This window comes from Carassius gibelio, chromosome B22 (assembly GCF_023724105.1).
Source record: "Carassius gibelio isolate Cgi1373 ecotype wild population from Czech Republic chromosome B22, carGib1.2-hapl.c, whole genome shotgun sequence".
Taxonomy (NCBI): Eukaryota; Metazoa; Chordata; class Actinopteri; order Cypriniformes; family Cyprinidae; genus Carassius; species Carassius gibelio.
This window is the reverse complement of record NC_068417.1, coordinates 10,075,461-10,097,599: the sequence shown is the minus strand read 5'-3', so window position 1 is coordinate 10,097,599 and position 22,139 is coordinate 10,075,461. Positions and strand designations below refer to the sequence as shown.

General features: G+C 36.3%; 1 protein-coding gene across 7 annotated transcripts; it reads left to right on the top strand.

The window, feature by feature from the left end:
* Nucleotides 1-3,286: 3,286 nt before the first annotated feature.
* LOC127987299 (calcium homeostasis endoplasmic reticulum protein) lies at nucleotides 3,287-20,434 on the top strand. Of its 7 annotated transcripts, none has more exons than XM_052589553.1 (20): nucleotides 3,287-3,466; nucleotides 3,813-3,986; nucleotides 4,827-4,862; nucleotides 6,285-6,433; nucleotides 9,498-9,635; nucleotides 9,720-9,871; nucleotides 12,271-12,382; nucleotides 12,466-12,555; nucleotides 12,638-12,851; nucleotides 13,225-13,299; nucleotides 13,747-13,910; nucleotides 14,769-15,204; nucleotides 17,630-17,874; nucleotides 17,962-18,095; nucleotides 18,204-18,290; nucleotides 18,952-19,080; nucleotides 19,171-19,287; nucleotides 19,648-19,742; nucleotides 19,832-20,017; nucleotides 20,204-20,434. In XM_052589553.1, the coding sequence occupies exons 1-20, from the start codon at nucleotides 3,442-3,444 to the stop codon at nucleotides 20,239-20,241; spliced, it is 2,796 nt and encodes a 931-aa protein (XP_052445513.1). In that variant the 5' UTR covers nucleotides 3,287-3,441; the 3' UTR covers nucleotides 20,242-20,434. The 7 variants fall into 7 exon arrangements, with proteins under 7 accessions (XP_052445513.1, XP_052445512.1, XP_052445515.1 ...); XM_052589552.1 differs by having other exon boundaries at nucleotides 13,222-13,299; XM_052589555.1 differs by lacking the exon at nucleotides 4,827-4,862 and having other exon boundaries at nucleotides 6,288-6,433; nucleotides 13,222-13,299.
* Nucleotides 20,435-22,139: the final 1,705 nt, after the last annotated feature.

The following is a 22,139-nucleotide window of genomic DNA, read 5'->3' as shown; positions in this document are numbered from 1 at the left end:
TATATTTTTTGGGTGACATTATCAGTGCAGGGACTGCAGATGCAAAATAATTTTATTTCTTAATTATTGATGGTCACTGTCCTTGTCAAATAAACCTAAAATAAAATATAAACCTCTTTTATGTGAAAAATCGTATTTAGGTCAGTACTAATTAAACAATAACATGCATTTTGTACGATCCCTCTTATTTTTGTAAAATAATTAACTTTTTGTAGATTCTGAAAGGGGGATGTAACTTTTTTTTTTTTAAAGTGGAATATATAAATATATGTAAGGTGTTGAGATTTTGTCTTAAAACAGGAATTTTTAGGGGTAATGGAGCTCAATGTCTGACATCATTTGGCTTATTTAATTAGAATTTACCATGTGACAATTTAATATGTACCCTTTCTCCTTCCCGCAAATTTTATAACAAATATTTTCCTCATGGGTCAAAAAAGACCCAGATCCCTAAAATTATACTACTTTTTTTGGGGGGGTCCAGATAGCTTACATAGATTTTTTTTTATTCTGCATATTTATGTAGTTATTATAATTATTATTTGTGTTTTTTTATTCTGCATATTTATGTACTTATTATAATTATTATTTGTGTGTGATTTTGTAAAATTTACTTTTTATTTACCTTGATCATCTTAATCATGCATGTTATAACGTGTCTCTATGTGAATGAAATTAACAGTTAAGCTTCTAGTTAAAGAAAACCGAAGTCTTACTAAAATTGCATTTGGAAACAAAGATGAAGTTCTCAAGGTGAATGCATACCTTGACTCTAGTCTAAAAACTAAAAATCAAGTCAGGAATTCAGGTACAGATACAGGTTTCAGTAGTCATGTCAAAGCAGTAAATAAATCATTATAGTCTTCAGGTCCTTAGGGTGGATTTTGAAGTACTTTTACTCGTTTATAAATCAATCAATGCCCTAGGACCTAAATACATAGCAGATATGTTCACTGAATATAAACCTAACAGAGCACTCAGATCAATAGGACCCAGAAATAGCAAGGGTTGTATAATAAATGAAAAGAAAACCAATAGAATACAAAAAGAATAGTTTTTTTTTTTTTTAGAAAAGCAATTAGTAAATGAAAAGAGTGCAGGTCTAAAAGTGGCAATATAATTAGTTTAGAGAGTGCTAGAGGTGAAATCAGTTATGAGTTATTATTTTCCCAAACATACTAACTTGCATCACATATACTGTTTGATTCATTCGATATGCTGATTTTTTTTTTTTTTTCTATTGACTCAATTTCAAAAAGCTAATTTGCCAGAAAACAGTAGCGAACATGACTAACTTAAATATAATACATTACTTAGAATGCCAGTTTCTTGGTTGTCTTCGACGGCGTTAAAGTGTCAAAAACCATAGACATATAAATACCTAGACGCCTCATTGGCCGCTTTGAGCCGTTGCCGCGATACGTCAACGCGTCCGCCATGTTAGTGAGGGCAAGACTGCCTTAAAACAAATGAAAGTAAACGGGGGAGCTGCGGTTTTTACTTAATAAAAACACCATAACGTTCTCACTTACAAACCAATTTCAGAGGATAAAAAACAGTTAAAAAAAAAAAAACTTTGCCTCCAGTTGTTTAGTAGAATGTTTGGAAAATTATTAATTGAAAGCTCACATTTGTCTCACTTGATGATTTCGTTGATTTTTTCGTTTTACAAATCTGTTAATTTGAATGTACATTACATGATATGTAGTTGTTTTATTTCTTTCTCTGTGTTCAATTGCAACATCTTTCTTTTTTTTTCTCTCTTTCTTGTGCCCATTCCCTTTGAAGTACTGGGATAAAACCTAAATAATACATCTTTAAACACTAATAATTTACTATCGTTGAGAAAATGTAATAAAACAAGTAAATACAAATCACACACCTGAAGTCTGCTTTTCATTTTGATAGCACTTTAGCCTACAGAAGAATACAACAAATAATAACACAAAGTGTTAACACATGTAACTGATGGCCTCATGGATCCAGTGAAAATGTAAATATGCACTGATAGAGTGCACAGTAGAAATATAGTAAAAGTGATATGTTATATTAAAAAGTATATGTAGTACAACTTAAAGTAAAGTGAATAATATGAAAAGTGAGTACAACGGTACAATAACATATGAGATACAATAGATTTATTAAATTCTATGTATAATATGAATAATACCATAATAAATAACTGAACAACAATAGGTTAATAATAGCAAGAAGAATATGTAATATAAAGGGTGAAATAATACAGAATAGATAAAAATGAAGAATAAATTAATAGTAAAATAAAGAGTAAAATAAAAAAATTGAAATGTAATTTTAAAATACTAATTATTAATCAAATTAAGACACAACTAATGGCACAACACAAAAATATTGTGGACATGAGTTCCAAATTGTGTTTAATTAATGAGCTCCTTAAGTATAATATATACATGTACTCACACACACACTTGGGCGGCACTTTGGAGCCTGTTTGCGACTCGGTTTATTCAGATCGGCACTTCGGAGCCTGTTCGCGACTCGGTTGATTCAGATCGGGACTTCGGAGCCTGTTCGCGACTCGGTTGATTCAGATCGGGACTTCGGAGCCTGTTCGCGACTCGGTTGATTCAGATCGGCACTTCGGAGGCTGTTCGCGACTCTGTTGATTCAGATCGGCACTTCGGAGCCTGTTCGCGATTCGGTTGATTCAGATCGGCACTTCGGAGCCTGTTCGCGACTCAGTTGATTAAGATCGGCACTTCGGAGCCTGTTCGCGACTCGGTTGATTCAGATCGGGACTTCGGAGCCTGTTCGCGACTCGGTTGATTCAGATCGGGACTTCGGAGCCTGTTTGCGACTCGGTTGATTCAGAGCGGCACTTCGGAGTCTGTTCGCGACTCTGTTGATTCAGATCGGGACTTCGGAGCCTGTTCGCTACTCGGTTGATTCAAGATCAGCACTTCGGAGCCTGTTCAGATCGGGACTTCGGAGCCTATTTGCGACTCGGTTGATTCAGATCGGGACTTCGGAGCCTGTCGCGACTCTGTTGATTCAGATCAGCACTTCGGAGTCTGTTTTTATTATCGTGTGACGGTTTGTAGGTGTCCAATCTGTCGATGAGTCAGGTATGTTTTCTTCTGTCCTGATTTGAGAGTTATGAGAGTTGCCCGCTCCAATATGGCGGCGACGTTGACGTGCGGTCGAGCGGCCAATGAGGCGTCTAGCCTCCCGACGGCAGGCGACGCTGTGACGTCACGGTCCTTCCGAACGTCTCCAGAGCGCGTGCGTACATCACGCATCGCAGGAAGTCGTCACCGTTCAGTTTCCTGTCGCTTCATCTTGAACTGAAACACAACACAACCCTTTTAACATAATGGTCGTGTCCGTTTAATAGCGGGCTATTTTGTTTCGCGTGTTATAAATGAATTCCTGGTCTAATAACATCGAGTAATCGTGAGAATAATGGATATTTCCACTCCACCAGAAGGTAACCGTAAGCTGATATTATATTCACCAAAACCTCACTTATAAACACACGGTTGTCACATAAGATTAGCATTTATGTGCTGGTTTAGCTTATATTGACTCTACAGTCATGGCCAAAAGTTTTTGCAGTGACATAAATGTAGTGTTTTGGAAAGTTTGCAACTTTAGTATTTGTAACTTTACATATGAAGCTTTTACAGTAACGTTAGATGCCAATGTTGACCAACACTACACACTACACTACACTATATTTACTACACTAAAACTGCACAGTTGATATATAATAAAATAAAATATACTATGTATTTATTTTGTGTACTGTATTTCTCTTTGATTTTTCCCATCAGATCAAGAGCTGCGTAATGTCATTGATAAACTGGCTCAGTTTGTGGCCCGAAACGGCCCCGAGTTTGAGAAGATGACCATGGAGAAGCAGAAGGACAACCCCAAGTTCTCCTTTCTGTTCGGAGGGGACTATTTCGGCTACTACAGATACAAACTGGCCATCGAACAGCAGCAGCGTACGTGAATGAACCGCTGCAGAGCACAAGTCACATTCATTTCTGTGAATTTAATATTATTATTGCTATTATTAATAATTTAACCTGTTAACTGCCATCTCGGTGGGCCCCCTACGTCTACGCCACTATATTATAATTAAATCCTAATCTAATCATGACAAACTATATGTCGTTGGAAAGGTCTAAGACTCCTAATTATATATTTTACCAATCTTTTTTGTTCAAAATTAGTTATGACCTGAAAAAAAGTCTTCTCTATTGCCTTTTTCTCTATCACACTTTAAAAATCATCAGAAATTATATATCACTTGAAAACTTAAAATCTCAAAATTCATGCTTTGAAACCCATTTTAAATTCAAACTTTGCACTACCATTAAAATGGTACATCAATATCATCAAAAACAACATGTTTTCAGTCATATATTGTAAATGTATAGGTTTGGATCATGCACTTTCAAGTTTATGTTCAAAAACGTGAGTGACCGTTAATAATTATTATTAATTGCAATTTTACTAATTTTGGGGTTTAATTATTATTATTATTATCTTTAATTTATTTTAAATATTACTTGTTTAGGTTTGTTTTATATTGTTTAAATTTTAGGCTTGGTTATGTTTTAGTTTTTAGTAAGGATATTTATTTGTTGTAAACTTGGTGCTTAAACTGAAGCTTATTTCAGTTAGCGGTCAATACATTTTTAGTCTTACATTAGAAGTTTATTTTTGGTTTATTATTTAATTTCTTTAACACGGGGCTTGTGTGATGTATATTTACAGCTAGATTTGCCTGTTGTATTGTGAATGTGTTCGTCTTTAAGGTGTGCTTCTCTCCTTCGTAGATTCTGGCTCTCATGATGATGAATATAAAATGGAAGGTATTTATTAGACAGATGATCAGCAATGGTTCATTTTCATTAGTGTTTGAAACTTTTTTTATTATATTTAATTTGTGAGGTTATGTCATAGCTTTCATTTTCTCAGACAGATATCAACTTGTGTAATTGGTTGAAACTTTCAAATACAGATGCGACACAATATTTGGTGGTGTTTGCCAACCGTCACTCTTAATATTTAACATATTTCGGGATTTGAGCCATGAATTAATAGAATTCACACAAAAATGATAATTAGCTGAAGATGTTCTCCCCGTCAGGCCAACCTAGATGTAGATGAGTTTGTTTCTTCATCAGATTTGGAGAAATTTAGCATTTTTAATCACTTGGTCACCAACAGATCCTCTGCAGTGAATGGGTGCCATCAAAATGAGAGTCCAAACAGCTGATAAATACATCACAATAATCCACTGCACTCCAGTCCATCAATTAACAACTGGAGAAAAGTTTTGTGTAAGAAACAAATCCATCATTAATGCGTTTTTAATCTAAGTCATCTCGTCTGAATCAGGAGAGAAATCTGCACAGATCAAGCGACGTTTACAAAAGAAAACAGTCCCAGACAGATATAGCGGTGGATTTTGATGCGAGATAACTGGATGGAGGGTGCGTTATGGATTATGAAATCATATTTTGGCCAGAAGCAACAGTTTAAAATTAAAATGCATGAAGCTGATGGGTTTGGTTATTAAAATAGCACGGCTTTTTGCTTCTCAAGATGTTAATTGATGAACTGGAGTGGTGTGGATTATTATGGGTTTATCATCTGGTTGGATCCTCATTCTAACGGCACGCATTGTGGTGATATTACTACAGTACATATCTACAAATACGTGCAGATGAAGAATCAAAACAATCTTTATCTTGGATGGCCTGAAAGAGTTAATTTTCACTTAGATTTTTAGGTAAGCAATTTTTTAGTAAGCACATTACTTTTCTGCACGGCATTTTTATTTACTTTTTGCTACATACATGATATTTAAACATGTGCAGCTTGATTTTATTTTTGGTTTACTTTGGTTTGCAAATGCAAGTATTCTGTAAAAATCTTGATTCAAGCTTTCAGTTTCATTTGTATCTCGAGGGAGCCACAAGCAAGCAGTTTTTCTTTGGGTTTGTTCCCCTCATTCCCAGCTTAATATTTCCTATTCCCGAGTTTTTCATGTGATTCTCTCCATAATGGAAAATCAGAGGGGAATGAACCAGCATGAGTGATTTCCTGCATGTTTCTCTGATCTGAAAGGATTTGCTCTGGGAACATCCATTCAAACGAGAGTCAAGTCTCTTTCAGTAGCGCTTCCCAGTTTGCCCAAATCCATCAAATCTGGATGCACTGGCAGACAGATGTTTGTCTCGGCACACAGTATGTGTTATAGATTTGTGTCTGTGTGTTCTTGTGATTAGCAGTGCTCTGTAAACCTCCGGGTAAAGAGGTGGCAGATGTTCCCGTGCCGATGCTCCCGCCGCCGTCCACGCCGTCTGTGGAGGAGCTGATCCAGCAGAGCCAGTGGAACCTGCAGCAGCAGGAGCAACACCTGCTCAGCCTCAGACAGGTGTGTGCACAAAAGTTTTCACCCCCCTCAATGAATAGTCTATGGCACTTTGCGTATTTTGATGGTTTGTTTCTCTTCTGCGTGCCAGACTTGCATATATTTGACTAAAAATACAGTAATATTGTCAAATACTACACAAAACGTATGTAACGTATTGAGAGTGAGGAGTTGTCATCATGGTACAGAGCCCCTCCCCTCGATGTCATGGTATCTCACCCTCTCCCCCATGTTGGCAGGATGCCGGACGGCAAACATGATTGTTTACTTGTGTTGTTAACTCGGTAGTAGAGGAGGTTCTTGCAATTCCGCACTGTTTTACCATGCCTGGAAGTCACTGCTGCGTTAAAAACTGCTCCAGTACCACACACGATAACATAGGAACAATGGAATACAGTTTTTTAGGTTACCGGAATGGACACAGCATCAGTCTGCAGCCTCGTCTGAATCCTACACCTTGCATTCATGCTGTTAATGGCTATAATCTAACCAGGTCATTTACATCTTGCAATCACACATTTAACTACCCTGGCTAACCCAGAACTGGTTTGTCCACTTTGCAGCCCCCAACACAAAAACCTGGTACAGTATGTGTCCTTTTGCTAAAATCAAATTACAACTAAACACCTAAACATACACAGCTTTAGCCTATATAAAAACATGTTGGAAACGTTTGTGTTCATTGAACATCTCGTTACAATCTAGTGTTTACGAAATAGTCACAGTTAATTACTTTGTCCTTTTGGACAAGAAGTGTCTGCTAAATGCAATGTAATTACAATTAGGGCCGGGACTCGATTAAAAAAATGAATCTAATTAATTAGAGGCTTTGTAATTAATTAATTGAAATTAATCGCATTTTAATCGCAGATAAATATTTTGACCTGAGAACAGTGAGAATAATTTTTTTTTTACATGGATTTGTAGTATACCATTGAATAATGACTGAATACATAAGCTTAAGCAACAAAATATTGTTTATTTTTGTTCAACCAAGTCTAGCAGACCAGAGAAATTTTTTCCATGAAGTGTAGCAATAGCATATTTAGAAACAATTTAGAAATAGTACATTTCAGAAATTCAGGAAGCTTATAGGTGCTGGAACCTTCTGTAAAGTGTTTTTATTTTTTATTAAAATACAATACTGTCAATTACATTCAGAACATTGGAAACACTGACTATTAGAAAACATCTCTCTGTTGCTTCAGAGGCCATAACATACTAAGTCCAACTCTCAATAACCTTGGCCAACACAATAAAGAGTTCAACATAAACTGTTGCACCAACAAAATAATACATAGTTCAACATAAAGTGTAAAGTCCACGCTAGCTGCTATATGTTTTGCGTTGAGGTGATACTTGAGGCTCGATGTGCTGCTGCAGTGATATGCGAAGCGAACGCTAGTTGGTGCTCCAGTATAATCTGTCCGCCGAAACTCATCCAGTGAGAAACGTCCTGCGGTGCAAAAATAAGTTATTAAAAATGCGGGAATTTTTTTTTCTGTAATTAATTAATCTTAGTTAAGGCATTATTGTTTGTGTAATTAATTAATCTCAATTAACGCGTTAAAGTCCCGGCCCTAATTACAATACACTAAAACGCATGTGAAGAAACTTACCTTGGCCAGTACAACGCAGTTTTCACCACCTGGAGGTTTGTAGATGACCAAGTCCTGCACCCAGCCACAGCACACAAGCCTTGTAACTTTCCAAAGACTTGATGCCTTTAAACTCCTGCATTGTGTAGTAACTTACACCAAAAGATAATTCACAATGTCCATATGTGTGCATGGAGGTAATGGTCCAGGTCTCTGTGCCATTCTGCTGCAGGGAGCTCGTATGGGTTGATATTTTGGATGCCTGAGACCTTCTCCAAATACCGCTGTTTTGGGATTGGTGTGAGCTTTTCTTTCGCCTTATCTTTTTGCATTGCTTGACTTTCTTCCTTGTCTTTCTCGTATTCATAGGCCTGTCTCTGTTTCTCAGAAATAATAAATGTGCAAAAATAAAAGCTCTGGAGTGTTTAGTCGCGCCTCTGTGAAGTACTGAAGGCGTTGCCGCTGGCAAGCGATAGCGTCTCCTACCGTCATGGCCGACCGGCTCAGACCCCGCCCAAATCAAGTCAAATCGGCACGTGACTCCTCACTCTCAATTGAATATATTATTACATACTGAGTCACTATTTAAGCTGCTGCTTCATCTTCGGACTGTGCGTTCAACACCAGACGCGACTTGCGCAAATAAATCGTGCTATTCGCACATAGTTTGACGCTTGAACATTTTGAGTCTATTCGCTTCATTGGTGCGTGAAATTAACTCCACAACAGACGCTTATGCACCCCATGGGAGGGGCTTCTGCCAGTTGAGTTTAAGCAGCATTGTGATTTCAACCACCATTAATTTAGATCATTTTCAAAATATTACTGTTATTGTATCATGAAATGTAGTTTTTAAAGTATTTTAGGCGAGAATGATGTCTGATGTCTCTTAAGTGGTTCAACATAAAATATAATTTGTTTTGGGTAAATCTAAAAGGTAATCTTTGGTCTTTATTCAATTAATCTATTTCTTCCAAGCAAGATCATTTTCATTCCTGTTTCTGTTAAAGTATGAAGAAGTATTACACAGCTCCGGGTATCCACATACTGTACAGTGTCAGCGACTATGACTTTATCACGTGCTAGTAATATGTTCGCAACTTTCCTAAACATTTGAGCAATGTGCTACAAAATTGTAACATTTTATTAACTTCAAGTCTTAAAGTTTTTCATATTCATTTCAAACTTTCAAACAAGGCTTTACCCCGCCAACATCAACATTTGTTCACAAACTTTACTCATCTAGTTTAATTTATTGCCGTGATCGAAGCAGAATCTTAATTAAAAGGTTCAAAGGAACTGGATTTGTTTGAAATAGAAACAAAGAAGTCTTTTATAGTCACTTTTGATCAATATCATGCATCCTTGTGGAATAAAAGTCTTAGTTTCACACCCAAAAATAGTCTAACTGACCCAATATCATTGAACATTAATATATTCTGTTAAGTAAATGTGTTTTGGGGTTTCAGGAGCAAGTGACGGCCGCCATCTCTTTGGCGATGGAGCAGCAGATGCAGAAGCTGCTTGCGGAGACGCAGCTGGACATGAACGAGTTTGATAACCTGCTGCAGCCCATCATAGACACCTGCACCAAAGACGCCATATCGGTACGAGAAACCTGCTTTGGTCACGCCCGCTCTGTCTGATATGCCTCAGATTAGTTATTATCTGGTTATTTTTATCGTTCTCAGGCTGGAAAGAACTGGATGTTCAGTAATGCTAAATCCCCGCCGCACTGTGAGCTGATGGCGTCACATCTCAGAAACCGCATCATTGCTGATGGGGTGCTTTTCGAGCTCCGCCTACATCTCATCTATCTGACCAACGACGTCCTGCATCACTGGTGAGAGGTGGAGCTTTCATCTGAAATGTTGTCACATTATACTGCATTTGAATACTTAAAGGGTCATGAAACCCCCTTTTGGCACTGGTTAATTCTCCCTGCAGTTTGAAGGCTTATTCTGCTGCATTTATATAAGCCTTTGATGGCTTGTAAAAATGGTTACACTAAGTGAATAAATCGTGTTTGTGCAGAGTTCTCATCACAAAGTAAAAACAAACACTCTCATTCAATCCATGAACGTTTCTCTCAGTTAATGTATTAGTGATCAACCGATATTTCATTTTATTTTTTATAACCGATACCAATTATTTGCGTGTTTATGTGCCCAATAACCGATATGTAGAACCGATATTTTTGAACCGTTATAAAGTAAATAAATGACTAAATGAAAATGTTTCTTTCAGTCCTATTTTTTTTTAATGTGGAAAATTAGTCTTAAGTGTGACATCATATACCTCTGTACATAAATACAATTTAAATTCTCGTCTTGCACACTTCAGTGCACTTTGAATGGAACATATACGTACACTTCGAAATCATGATGGAATATCCTGTGATGTCCACATCGCAGCGCATTTAAGTTAGAATAGAACAAAAGTCTATAAAGCGATAAGAGGAACGTACAAAATGTGCAGAGCAGGGGGGCGCGAGGACTGGAATTGAGAACCGCTGATGTAATGCATCTAATTTGGTTCATAACTGGCTGTTATGTTAAATAGTTTACAAACTACTGCAAATAAAGTACCTGCACGATGTTGTTGTTGTCAGACACGCTGCAATGGAGATCCTGCGCGCAATTCTCAAATCACCCCAAAGATGGCAGCGTTTATCAGTGAATCCGATATTACAAAACCGATATCCGCTTATGATAAAATGCTTAAATATCGGGGAAAATATTGGTAAATTGATATATTGGTCGATCTCTATAATGTATGCGATCTCACAGTCTGAAGCATCTGTCATAGCAAATCAACACGTGCTGTTGTGAATAATTAAGGGAAGCAAATAGTCTTATGAATAATTTAATAAACACTGACGCGTCATCGATGTATTATCGTCCTTTGCCACGTCACAAATTGTGATGTCAGCACAATGCAGATTTTTAACCTGGAAGATGAAAACAGCACAAAAAAAAGCTTAAAATTTACCAGTTTTCTCCAACAGTTAAAATCATTGGATGCTAACATTGTCTTCTATGATGTGCAATACTAGGGGTGCTCCGATCACGATCGGCCGATCGTTAATGCGCATCTCGTCAGTAAAGCCGGTTCTCTAATCAGCGGTTAATTCCATCAGGTGCGTGATTTCACATATAGCAGCTGTTACTACACAGAGCCGTTGTTAACTGAGAAGATGCACCAAAAAAACACTGAAAATGAAGTGGATTTGCGCATTGATTACAGAACCGGCTTTACTGACGAGATGCGCATAACTATCGGCCGAGCACCCCTATGCAATACAAACACCTCTAAAATCTCAGAAAATCGGCTGTTCGGAGACTATTTTTAGCATCAATAATATGGTATGATATTATTATAACACTCATATTTTTTACTACTTTTATATTTTAATATCAATTTCTCATGTTTATCCCTCTTTGGTGTATTTTTAAATGTTCTGAGCTTTTTTAATCTGATTATTTAAAAATATTGACACAATATAAAGATATATTTATAATAATATATAAAAAAAAAAGTTACAGTATTTTAAATGTTGAAATATTTTTTTATATTAAATATTAAACAGTTTAATTTAAAAAATTTCCCTTTTACTTGTTTTATAACTTTAGAAAGTTGAGTTGAAAACTGAAAGTTTTTAATTAATTTATTTTATTTTAGTTAAGTTTTAATTTGCGCTAATAATTAGTTTTTTTTTAAATTTAACTCCAGAAAACCTTAATACATTTAAATATCACATCAAATGAAATAATGTGACACTTTGTTTTCACTTTTTTTGCAATTTCTCAGATTGTCATATCATATTTTTATATTTTGTTGTAACTTTAATTTAATTTAGTTTAATGTGGTTGTGTTTTGTCATTTTAATATGTCTATTTAGTTCTTATTCATTTCAATTTTAGTTGAAGTAATGTTACTGAAAAAATATTGCTTTGGAAACTAATTGATTTCTGTAATAAATTTGCAATAAACATAGAGCAACTAAATAGTTTAAGTTAATGAGAGCAACAACTCTGGTCAGTAATTGAATTAAAAAAATTAATGTAATGCCAAATATATATGTAGTTATGCATGTTTGTATTTATTTATGATTTCACATTTTCACAAAAAATTTATGAATTTTCATTAAATTCTAAGCTCCGATCTATTGGAATTAGAAAATAGTTGTTCAAGTGTTTTTTATGGCGATTTATTGAGCCAACCCTTAATTTTTCTCCACAGTCAGAGGAAAAATCAGAAGGATCTTTTGGCGGCTCTTCAGAAGGTCGTGGTTCCCATTTATTGCACCAGCTTCCTGGAAGTAGAGGAAGACAAGCAGCAGAAAATCACCCGCGTAAGATCATCCCCATTTCTTCCCGTTTGCAGCTTTTTTATGGTGTCAGTTTGACTTTGAGTGGTTGCTCTTCGTGTTTTCAGCTGCTGCTGCTCTGGGAGAAGAGCGGTTACTTTGATGACGTCACCATTCAGCAGCTTCAGAGTCCAGCTCTGGGTCTGGGACAGTATCAGGTGCAGCTCGTGCTGTCAGTGTTTATTTTCTGTTTAACTCTGGAGGATGTTTCTCATGATGTCTCTTATGTGTCTGGTCCAGGCGTCGCTCATCACGGAGTATGCTCCGGTGGTGCAGCCCATCCAGATGGCCTTCCAGCAGCAGATCCAGGCTCTGAAGACACAGCACGAGGAGTTCGTGAACAATCTGAAGCAGCAGCAGACAGCAGCGGTAGCAGCAGCCACAGTCGCTGTCGGTCAGCTGACGCCTGCAGACGCTGATGTGAAGACACAAACGCCCTTGACCTCTCAGCCTGGTAAAAACTTTCAATAATATAATTGTAGTACTTTAAATGAAGGTTAAATATGTTTTTCCTTTGGAAACTATCTGAAATGAATTTTTAGGTCAACCTTGGGGAAACTATTTGAGATCATATACAAATAAAGTTGCATATGAAACTTTGCAGTCAGAAAGTAATTAATGCTTTTTCTTGGCAAGGATGCATTAAATTGATCAAAAGTGACAGGCAAGATATTTAGAATGTTACAAAAGATTTAAATAAATGCTGTTCTTTTGAACATTCTGTTCCTCAAAGAATTCTGAAAACAGTGGGTCACTGTTTCCACTAAAATATTGGGCAGCACAACTGTTGTCAACACTGATAATAATCAGAAATATTTCTTTAGCAGCAAATCAGCATTTTAGACTGATTACTGAAGGATCATGTGACAATGAAGACTGGAGTAATGATGCTGAAATTTCAGGTTTGAATTACAGTAGTATATTGGATGTATAGTATATTCACAGAGCACTGTTATTTTAAATGGTAATAATATTTCACAATTTTGCTTTATTTTTTATCAAATAAATGCAGTCTTAGTGAGCAGAAGAGACATCTTTAAAAATATATATATATTAAAATAAAAATTATTCTCATGTCAGTGTCAGTTTAAATTGTTTTTATTCTCCAAATGTTTTACTTTATCATGTCTTGGCTTGATATCAATTTTTTTTTTGAGTTAAGAGATTTAACTCAAATCTCAAAACTCAAACAAACTTTATTAATCCTTGTAAGGAAATGTGTTTTGATTACAGTGCTGCTTCAGATGAATAGACAAAACACACATTGTCTTTCTGACTCAATTTCATGTTTTTCTTGCTGATGTGTGATTTGTGGTGATGTATTTTTTTCTTAATAATGTCACTGGTAGATTTAAAGCCTCCTCCAATGGCCGGTCCTCCACCTGGCGATTACGAAGGCGCTCCAAGCCGACCATCAGACTTGAACCCGGCATCATCGTCTGACATCCCCTCCTCTAAACAGGGCTGGTTCGATCCGAAGCACAACCTGCCGGCGTGGAACCCTCAACAACCTGTGAGTCAAAAAACAATTTAAAACCTTATAGATCTTCAGTTATTCGCAGCTGTATTTAAAAATAACTTACTGATTATATGTAATCTGGATTACGTAAACAGATTCCAAATATTAGGCACTTGTAGTTATATTATACTACATTTTAAAATGCCCACAACCAGATTATCGTTACTATTTTATTGATTATATTTCACTCACTCAATGGCTTAAAATCATTCATGATAAATTTTTCTTTAATTTGTAAAAAATCTTTTACATTGTTCGTTCTGGAAAAAGCATGCCGCTATTATTCATTTTGTAAGGTTATATATACATTTTTATGATTTAATCATTAATTTAAATTTACGCTGTGGCTCCATCACAATTTGACGTTATAATAACCTTCACAGGTTTTTCATTATAAAGCCAAATGATTAATCGCGATTAAATGCATCCAAAATAAAAGCTTTTGTTTGCATAATATATGTGTGTGTTCTGTGTATATTTATTTTGAATATATAAATATAAACTCATATGAGTATACCTTTTGAAAATATAATATGTAAATTTATTTGTCTATATTTTTATTCATTTTATATTGTAAATATATTTAATATATTAAAAATATTAAAATTCTGAAATATATACACTGCCGCTGAAAAGAATCAAAGAAAAAAGTATCACAGGTTCCAAAAAACGATGAACAAATTAGTTCAGAAGTAAAAGTAATATAGAAGTAGTGGAATAGATTTTTACTAATTAGAACTTTCGCAATGTTACTTGATATCAGTAATGGGTAATTTATATATATATATATATATATATATATATATATATATATATATATATATAAAAAAAGTTAAATGTTTCTGTCTCCAGCCGCCATTCAACCCAACCCAAGCCCCGCCTCCCTGTCCACCCTGGAACAGCCACGAGGGCATATGGAACGAGCAGCGGGATCCCAACTGGAGCGGCCCTCGAGACGGGGGCCCTGCAGGTCCCTGGAGCAGCCAGAACGAGCCGCCGCCTTCCTGGAGCAGTCAGTTTGACCAGCCGCCGTGGAACAGCCAGTCGGATCAGCCGCCGCCGTGGGGCCAGAGGGAGCCACCCTTCCGCATGCAGCGTCCACCGCATTTCCGCGGGCCCTTCCCTCCTCATCAGCAGCCGCCGCCGTTCAACCAGCCGCCACCACCACACAACTTTGGACGCTTCCCGCCACACTTCATGCAGGACGAGTTTCCTCCGCGGCATCCCTTCGAACCGCCGCCGTATCCGCCGCACCCATTCGACTACCCACAGGGAGACTTCCCAGGAGGTGAGACCTCGGCTTCTTACTTAAAAATGACCATGATTTCATGAAAATTACTTAAATTCTTCTTAGTTATTTTAATTATTTTATTTTACAGTTATTGTAATAGTAATATATGAAAACTGAAGGTGTGAAAATGGAAATCTATTTCAAAATACTTTAATGCTGTACTAAAACTACTAGTAATAAAACGAAAATAAGATGCATAAAAACATAATATATAAAAACTATATAATATATAAAAACTAAATTAGTTAGACCTAAACTAAATTTATAAAATCTGAACATATAAAATATAAAACCTAAGTTTTAAAATAAATTAATATAAAAATGTCTAAATAATATAATGTACATTTTAAATACCTGTATAATATACTACTAACTTGAATTAAGATGTGACCAAAATGTTTGTTTATTTATTTATAGAGTACTTTTCAGCCTACACAGTTTCAAATTGCTGTGCATCACAAGTTAAGATAAAAAGGATATAATTTAAACAAGACAACAGCAAAATCAATGATAAATAAACCCAGTAAAAAGTTAGAATACCAAAGAAAACAGGTATGACTTTAAGTGGCACTTGAAGGCACTTAATGTGGAAGATGCTCTTCCATAATCTTGTGCTAATGACAGCAAAAGCTCAGTCACCCTTAGATTTAAGATGTGCTCCTGGGATCATTAATAGTAATTTATTTGAGGATCTCAGCATCTTGCTAAAAACTGTGCGACCAAAACTCATAATTTCTGTTTTGCCTTCATTCAACTGAACAAGATTATTAACCAACCGATCTTTCTCTTCATCCAGACACCTACGAAGTGTTACACAGGTATTATTACAATTAGGGTTTTAAGGCAAATAGATCTGCTGGTCGTTTCCATAAATACCATATTTTAAAAAAATCCTTCCCAATGCGAGCTTATGTAATGAGAACAAAACCGGGCCCAATATGGACCCTTGGGGTACCCCACTGGTAAAATGCTCAGAATATGAAAAACAATTACCAACCTTTGCGGTAAAAGATCTTTGCTTTAAAGTGACTCGAACCCACAACCTTAGTGTTAGGAGTCAAACTCTCTTACCACTAGGCCATGACTCTCCAAATAAGATGCAAACCATGTATAAACAATTCCTTGGATTCTGACAAAGTGCTTTAGCCGGTTCAAGAGAATCGAATGATCGATGGTTAAATTAAAGCAGTGTGATTCCCTGCATCGCTTATGAGTTAAATATAATTTACTACCCGTAAAAGTGCTGACTCAGTGCTATGTCTACACCTGAAGCAAGATTGGAATTTATCTAAGATATTATTCTTAGTTAAAAAAGCACTTTGTTGTCTCAAGACAGCTTTTTCCAAAATTTTATATAAGATGGGAACTTTTGATTTTGGACGGTAATTTGACAGGTCCTAACCGTCCAGATTACCTTTCGTAAAAATTTGCTCAATAATAGCTTGCTTAAGACAAACTGGTACAATCCCTTTATAGAGACTACTAGTAACAATAGACAAAATACCTGTACTAACAATACAAAGCCATCCTTAAATGAATGTGCAATGAAATTTTGTCCTTGTGGCAAAATGAACGCTTTAAATGAGAAATAATGTCATGAACTTCAGAAAGCGACACTGTTTCAGTCTGATTAAAACAAAGTTCTGTTATATCCGTTTCAGCTAAATTAACGGCAGACGTAAGAATATTAGCTTTGATCCCATTAATTTCATCGACAAAATGTTTTGCAAATAAACTGCAAGTTGTTAACGAGGGAGCCAGGGTTATTTTCTTACTAGGACAAAGATGTCTGTTGATTACAGTGAATAATTCACATGGATAATTATTAGCAATGATACTGGCAAAATAACTTTCTTTATAGTACTTTATAGCTTTTTGATATTTGACCTTCATCTTATATGGAGCAATGAATCCATGATGTTAGAGCAGACAGAGTTGAATATTGAAATTAGTTATTCTGGATCTGCAGAGGGTGGTGCAGACTCAATCCAAGGGATTGAAAGGAGCGGCAATATAGGCATTTAAAAATTCAGATGTTGTGGAAGGAGAAAATACTAAGAGAATATATAACAAAGAACAGGAGCTCGACGTATACTTGGAAGATCTACGTTAAATACTACTGGGCAATGATTCGAAAAACTATTAATCATGACACCAGGATCCCAAACAGACACATCCTAGTGACAAAACAAGATCAAGAGAGTGACCGTGTTCATGAGTACAACACGTCACCAACGGAGTCCGATTTAACAAGTCCAACATTTCTAAAAACTCTGGAAGCATAAATTTTCGAGGGCAACAAACATGTATATCAAAATCTCCAACAATTAGTATTGAATCAGACAAAGGGACAATACTCCAGTGAGCTTAAAAAAAAAATTATCGCGCTTTGTCATGCATAATATATTGTTGTTCTCACCAGAGATGGTTCCGCCTCCTCATCACCACCCGAACCAGAGGATTCCTCCTCCTGGGATATCTGATCCTCCTCCGTGGGGTGGGAACCAGCATCCTGATTTCGGGCCGCCGCCTCCTCACGGCTTTAATGGTCAGGCGCCACACGTGCGTCGACAGACCCCTTCTCACGTCACTCAGGACGACCCCAGCCTGGTGCCCAACGTGCCCTACTTCGACCTCCCCGCAGGACTCATGGCGCCACTCGTGAAGGTCATTTTACATTCGACGTCAGCTGGGAATTAGATGCTTGTTTTTGTCAGTCTTGTCTTAAATGTTATTCTTTCTGTTTAACCATAGCTTGAAGATCACGATTACAAGCCTCTGGACCCCAAAGACATCCGTCTGCCGCCTCCGATGCCCCCCAGTGAGCGTCTGCTGGCCGCGGTGGAGGCGTTTTACAGCCCACCGTCCCATGAGAGACCCAGAAATAGGTGAACACCAATGTGACTGCTCTGGGTTTATATATATATATATATATATTTTTGATCGTTTTTACTTAATACTTCAGTTGTGAAGACTAAAAATGATTGCTTTTCCAGTGAGGGTTGGGAACAGAACGGTCTGTACGAGTTCTTCCGGGCCAAAATGAGAGCGAGACGGAAAAAGGAACATGAAAAACGCAACAGGTGTGGAAGAAATGAACTGTTTCAATGTATTCTAACAAAAACTAAAACCTTTTCATTAGTGGAAATAAAGCTGAAATAAAATAAAATGTAAATATTAGATGAAAAAAGTAACTAAACGAAATAACAATTACAAATGTTGCCTTTGCAACTTAAGTTTGTTAAATTAAAATGTTGAAATTGTTTAGACTAAACCTGAAATGAAAATAAATAAACAAAAAAACTTGTTGAAACTGAAATTGAAATGAAACCTGGAAATATAATACGGCTTAATCATAATACTATAATAGTATACTAAAATTGCTAAAGCTAAAAGTGAAATATGATATTCTAAAATAAATACAATACAACAATAAATTATTAATAAACAAGCTAATAAAATTTGAAACATTAATAAATACTATAATGGTGTTCTAAATGACTAAATCTGAAATAAAAACGAGGTATAAAAAGCCTAATAAAACATTACAAAATACAATATATGCAATATTTGGACTGAAATGAAAATGAAAATTTAAAACGAAGATTTGATAAAATATTAATAAATACTATTAAAGTGTACTTCTAATACTTGAAATAACATTTGAATTCCGATGCGACAAAACAGAAATCATTACCGTTGTTTCCTCGTTGGTAATATTTCACGTGATGTTTTCTTTGGCAGCACCAGAGGGAGTCCATCGCGCAGTCGGTCGCGCAGTCGAGGGCGATCCATGTCACGCTCCAGCTCCAGGTCTTCCAAATCCTCTCGCTCCAGATCCCGCTCTCGCTCCTACTCCAGATCCCGCTCCAGGTACCCCCACCAAAAAATTAGCAAATATTTAAACCATTTTTTTTCCAGCCACACAAGGTTATTGAACACATTTTTGACTTTCTTCCGTAGGAGCAGGAGTCGCTCCAGATCCAGGTCCCGAAGTCGCTCTCGCTCCAGATCTCGCTCCAAGTCACGATCTCCAGACAAGCGCGCTCACGCTGCAAAATCACGCAGTCCAACGCCACCGTAAGACGATTTGAAAAGCAGATTTTTGCTTTGTAATCTGTATCTGCATTTTCACAAGGGTTTATTTGGTATCGTTATTACTCTCAGGATTTATTTTTAATCCTAAATGTATGAAATTTTGCATATTTTTTTTTTGTTTATGCTTAATTGAAAAAATAAAACCATTTTAATAAATTCATGCAATTATTGAATTTCATTATTTAACTATTTTCATTTGTTTTTTAATTTAAGTTTTGCTGCAGATTACCTAAGTTACTTTTTCTCATTAGGCGCTCCTAAATTTAAAATCTAATCGCATCCTATGAAATCACATTACAGTCTGTTGTTGTATTTTCATGATAAAATATGGCCTTTCTGCAGCTCCACATCTGGTTTGGGTTCAGTCCCTGCTGCTTTACCAGTCGACCTCAAGCTGGGCGAAGAAAACAAGGGCCATCAGATGCTCATGAAGATGGGTATGTCATCTAGAACAAGTTTGACCATGACCACATGAACTGATGTCTCCATTGATCCAGCACTAACTCTCCAGCTGTTCATCCTGCAGGCTGGAGCGGATCAGGGGGTCTTGGTGCTAAAGAACAGGGCATTCAAGACCCCATCAAAGGAGGAGACATCCGGGACAAGTGGGACCAGTATAAAGGAGTGGGAGTCGCGCTGGATGACCCGTACGTGAACTACAGGAAAAACAAAAGCTACAATTTTGTTGCAAGGATGAAAGCACGAGAAAAAGGTATTCATGTTTTTAAAACCGAGACCTTAATGCTAGCAAAAGCCTGTTTGCCAAATCAATCATCACTTATATTGATGCTAATACTCTGGGTTAAGGGTTTATTCAAACTAATAACCCTTAGTATTGAACTAAATAACTATTAATTATAACCAAGTTTGAATGTGTTTTATCTTTGTTCATCCTCAGTAAGCAGAGACCCCCAGGAGCCCTCCAGCACAGAGTGATCACACGTGGCCTGTTTTTTTAACTGTAGATGTCATAAAGCTGTTTTTACATTAGTTTGGATGTTTTGCCTTACTTACCCTTAGCTCTTTTTTCGTAGTGAAATGCAGCAAAGCATCATATTGTGTCATTTCAAGCGCTTGCTTTGAATTTTCTGAGACTCTGTAAAAGCAAAATAAAGATATTTTAAAAAGGGCAGTGTTTATACAATTCATTTATGCATGAGTGATTGAAGTGGAAAAAAATGAACAGTTACTGAAAAATACTGGTTTATTTAGGCATGTTTTTACATGAACAATGCTTGAAAAGTTTGTCTGTTTATAATCTATGCATCCAAAACATTGATCATCTGTTTATTCAACTGTAATGGAAATTTGGAGCAAAATGGTTTGATTTCTTGACATTTGTGTCAATGGATATAAAAAGTTGTGGCCTAATGGTTCGAGAGTTTGACTCCTAACCCTAAGGTTGTGGGTTTGAGTCTCAGGCTGGCAATACCACGATTAGTTGGTGAAGGGAGGAGCTGCTGGAGGAGTTTCTTCACACTCACTGCAGATCTTCACTAAACTACCTCACTTCAGTCCGACAGCTTCATTGGCTTTATGAACAATTCAAGGTTTACTATCACAGTTCTGTTGTGAACCTGCCGTGCAAACTGCTGAAGAAAATGATTATTTACATTTATTTGTTTTCATGGAGTCTGGCTGGTGAGTATCTGCATGACTTCAGTTTTTTTTTTTTAATATTAAAAGTTGGCCACAAATATAAATCTGTTATTTATTATTCCATCGTTTATTTTGACTTAAATATTAACAAGTTTTTATCAGACTAAACTTACTTAAATACTTCTGTGAAGAACGAAGAGAATAGTTTCAAAATGACAAAAACTTTCAGAAGTTATTTTTGAGTAATTCTGTGTGTTTTTTCATCAGGTGTGTTTGGTGTTGATGTAGTGAAGTCCGTGTCAGTGACGGAGGGAGAATCGGTGCCTCTAAACTCTGATCTTACTGAAATACAGAGAGACGAGGAGATCATGTGGAAATTTGAAAACATTATAATAGCTAAAATCAATGTGAAGGACAGTAAGAGCAGGTTTTATGAAGATAAGGCTGATGGGAGATTCAGAGACAGACTGAAACTGGATCAGACTGGATCTCTGATCATCTCAAACACCACAACCACAGACTCTGGAGAATATAAAGTCACCAGCAAAAGATCAGACACCCCACTCAACATCTTCAGTCTCACTGTCTACGGTGAGCAGAGAATTACTTACCAGGATTTTTATACATTTTTATCTTTTGACAATAATCTCTTTCAGAATTATTACAAAAATTGTCATATGATTGACAAATCCTGTGATGATAGATTCATATTCATGTCTATTTGATGATATAATAATTTTATAGATGTTTTTTCCTCATAACTTTGTTCTCAACTTATGTTCTCTGAAACTGTTATATTGAATTGTATTTATCCCCTTGTGTTTTCAGCTTGTCTGCCTGTTCCTGTCATCAGCAGTAACTCTTCACAATGTTCTTCATCATCTTGTTCACTGTCATTGTAACTACAGTCGGGATCTTCTGCATCTGCAGGAAACACAGAAAAACTGACCAAGAAGGCAAGTATTGCCTACTTTTACCTCCTGCATGTGTGTATAATAATATAAAACAATACTCCGATATCAGTTCATTGATCATTTTGTTTCTGTTATATTTTCTTATAGTTCAGACCCGTGACAGTTAGATCACTTACGCTGAATATACTGCACTTTCTTCACATAGTAATGTACATTTAAAATTAAAACAGATTTTGAGGTATAGGATGAAGTAAAGTTAATTAAATCTTGATGCATGTTTGTATTTGTCAGTTGTTGTTTGTTGTTGATGAAATGTTGTCA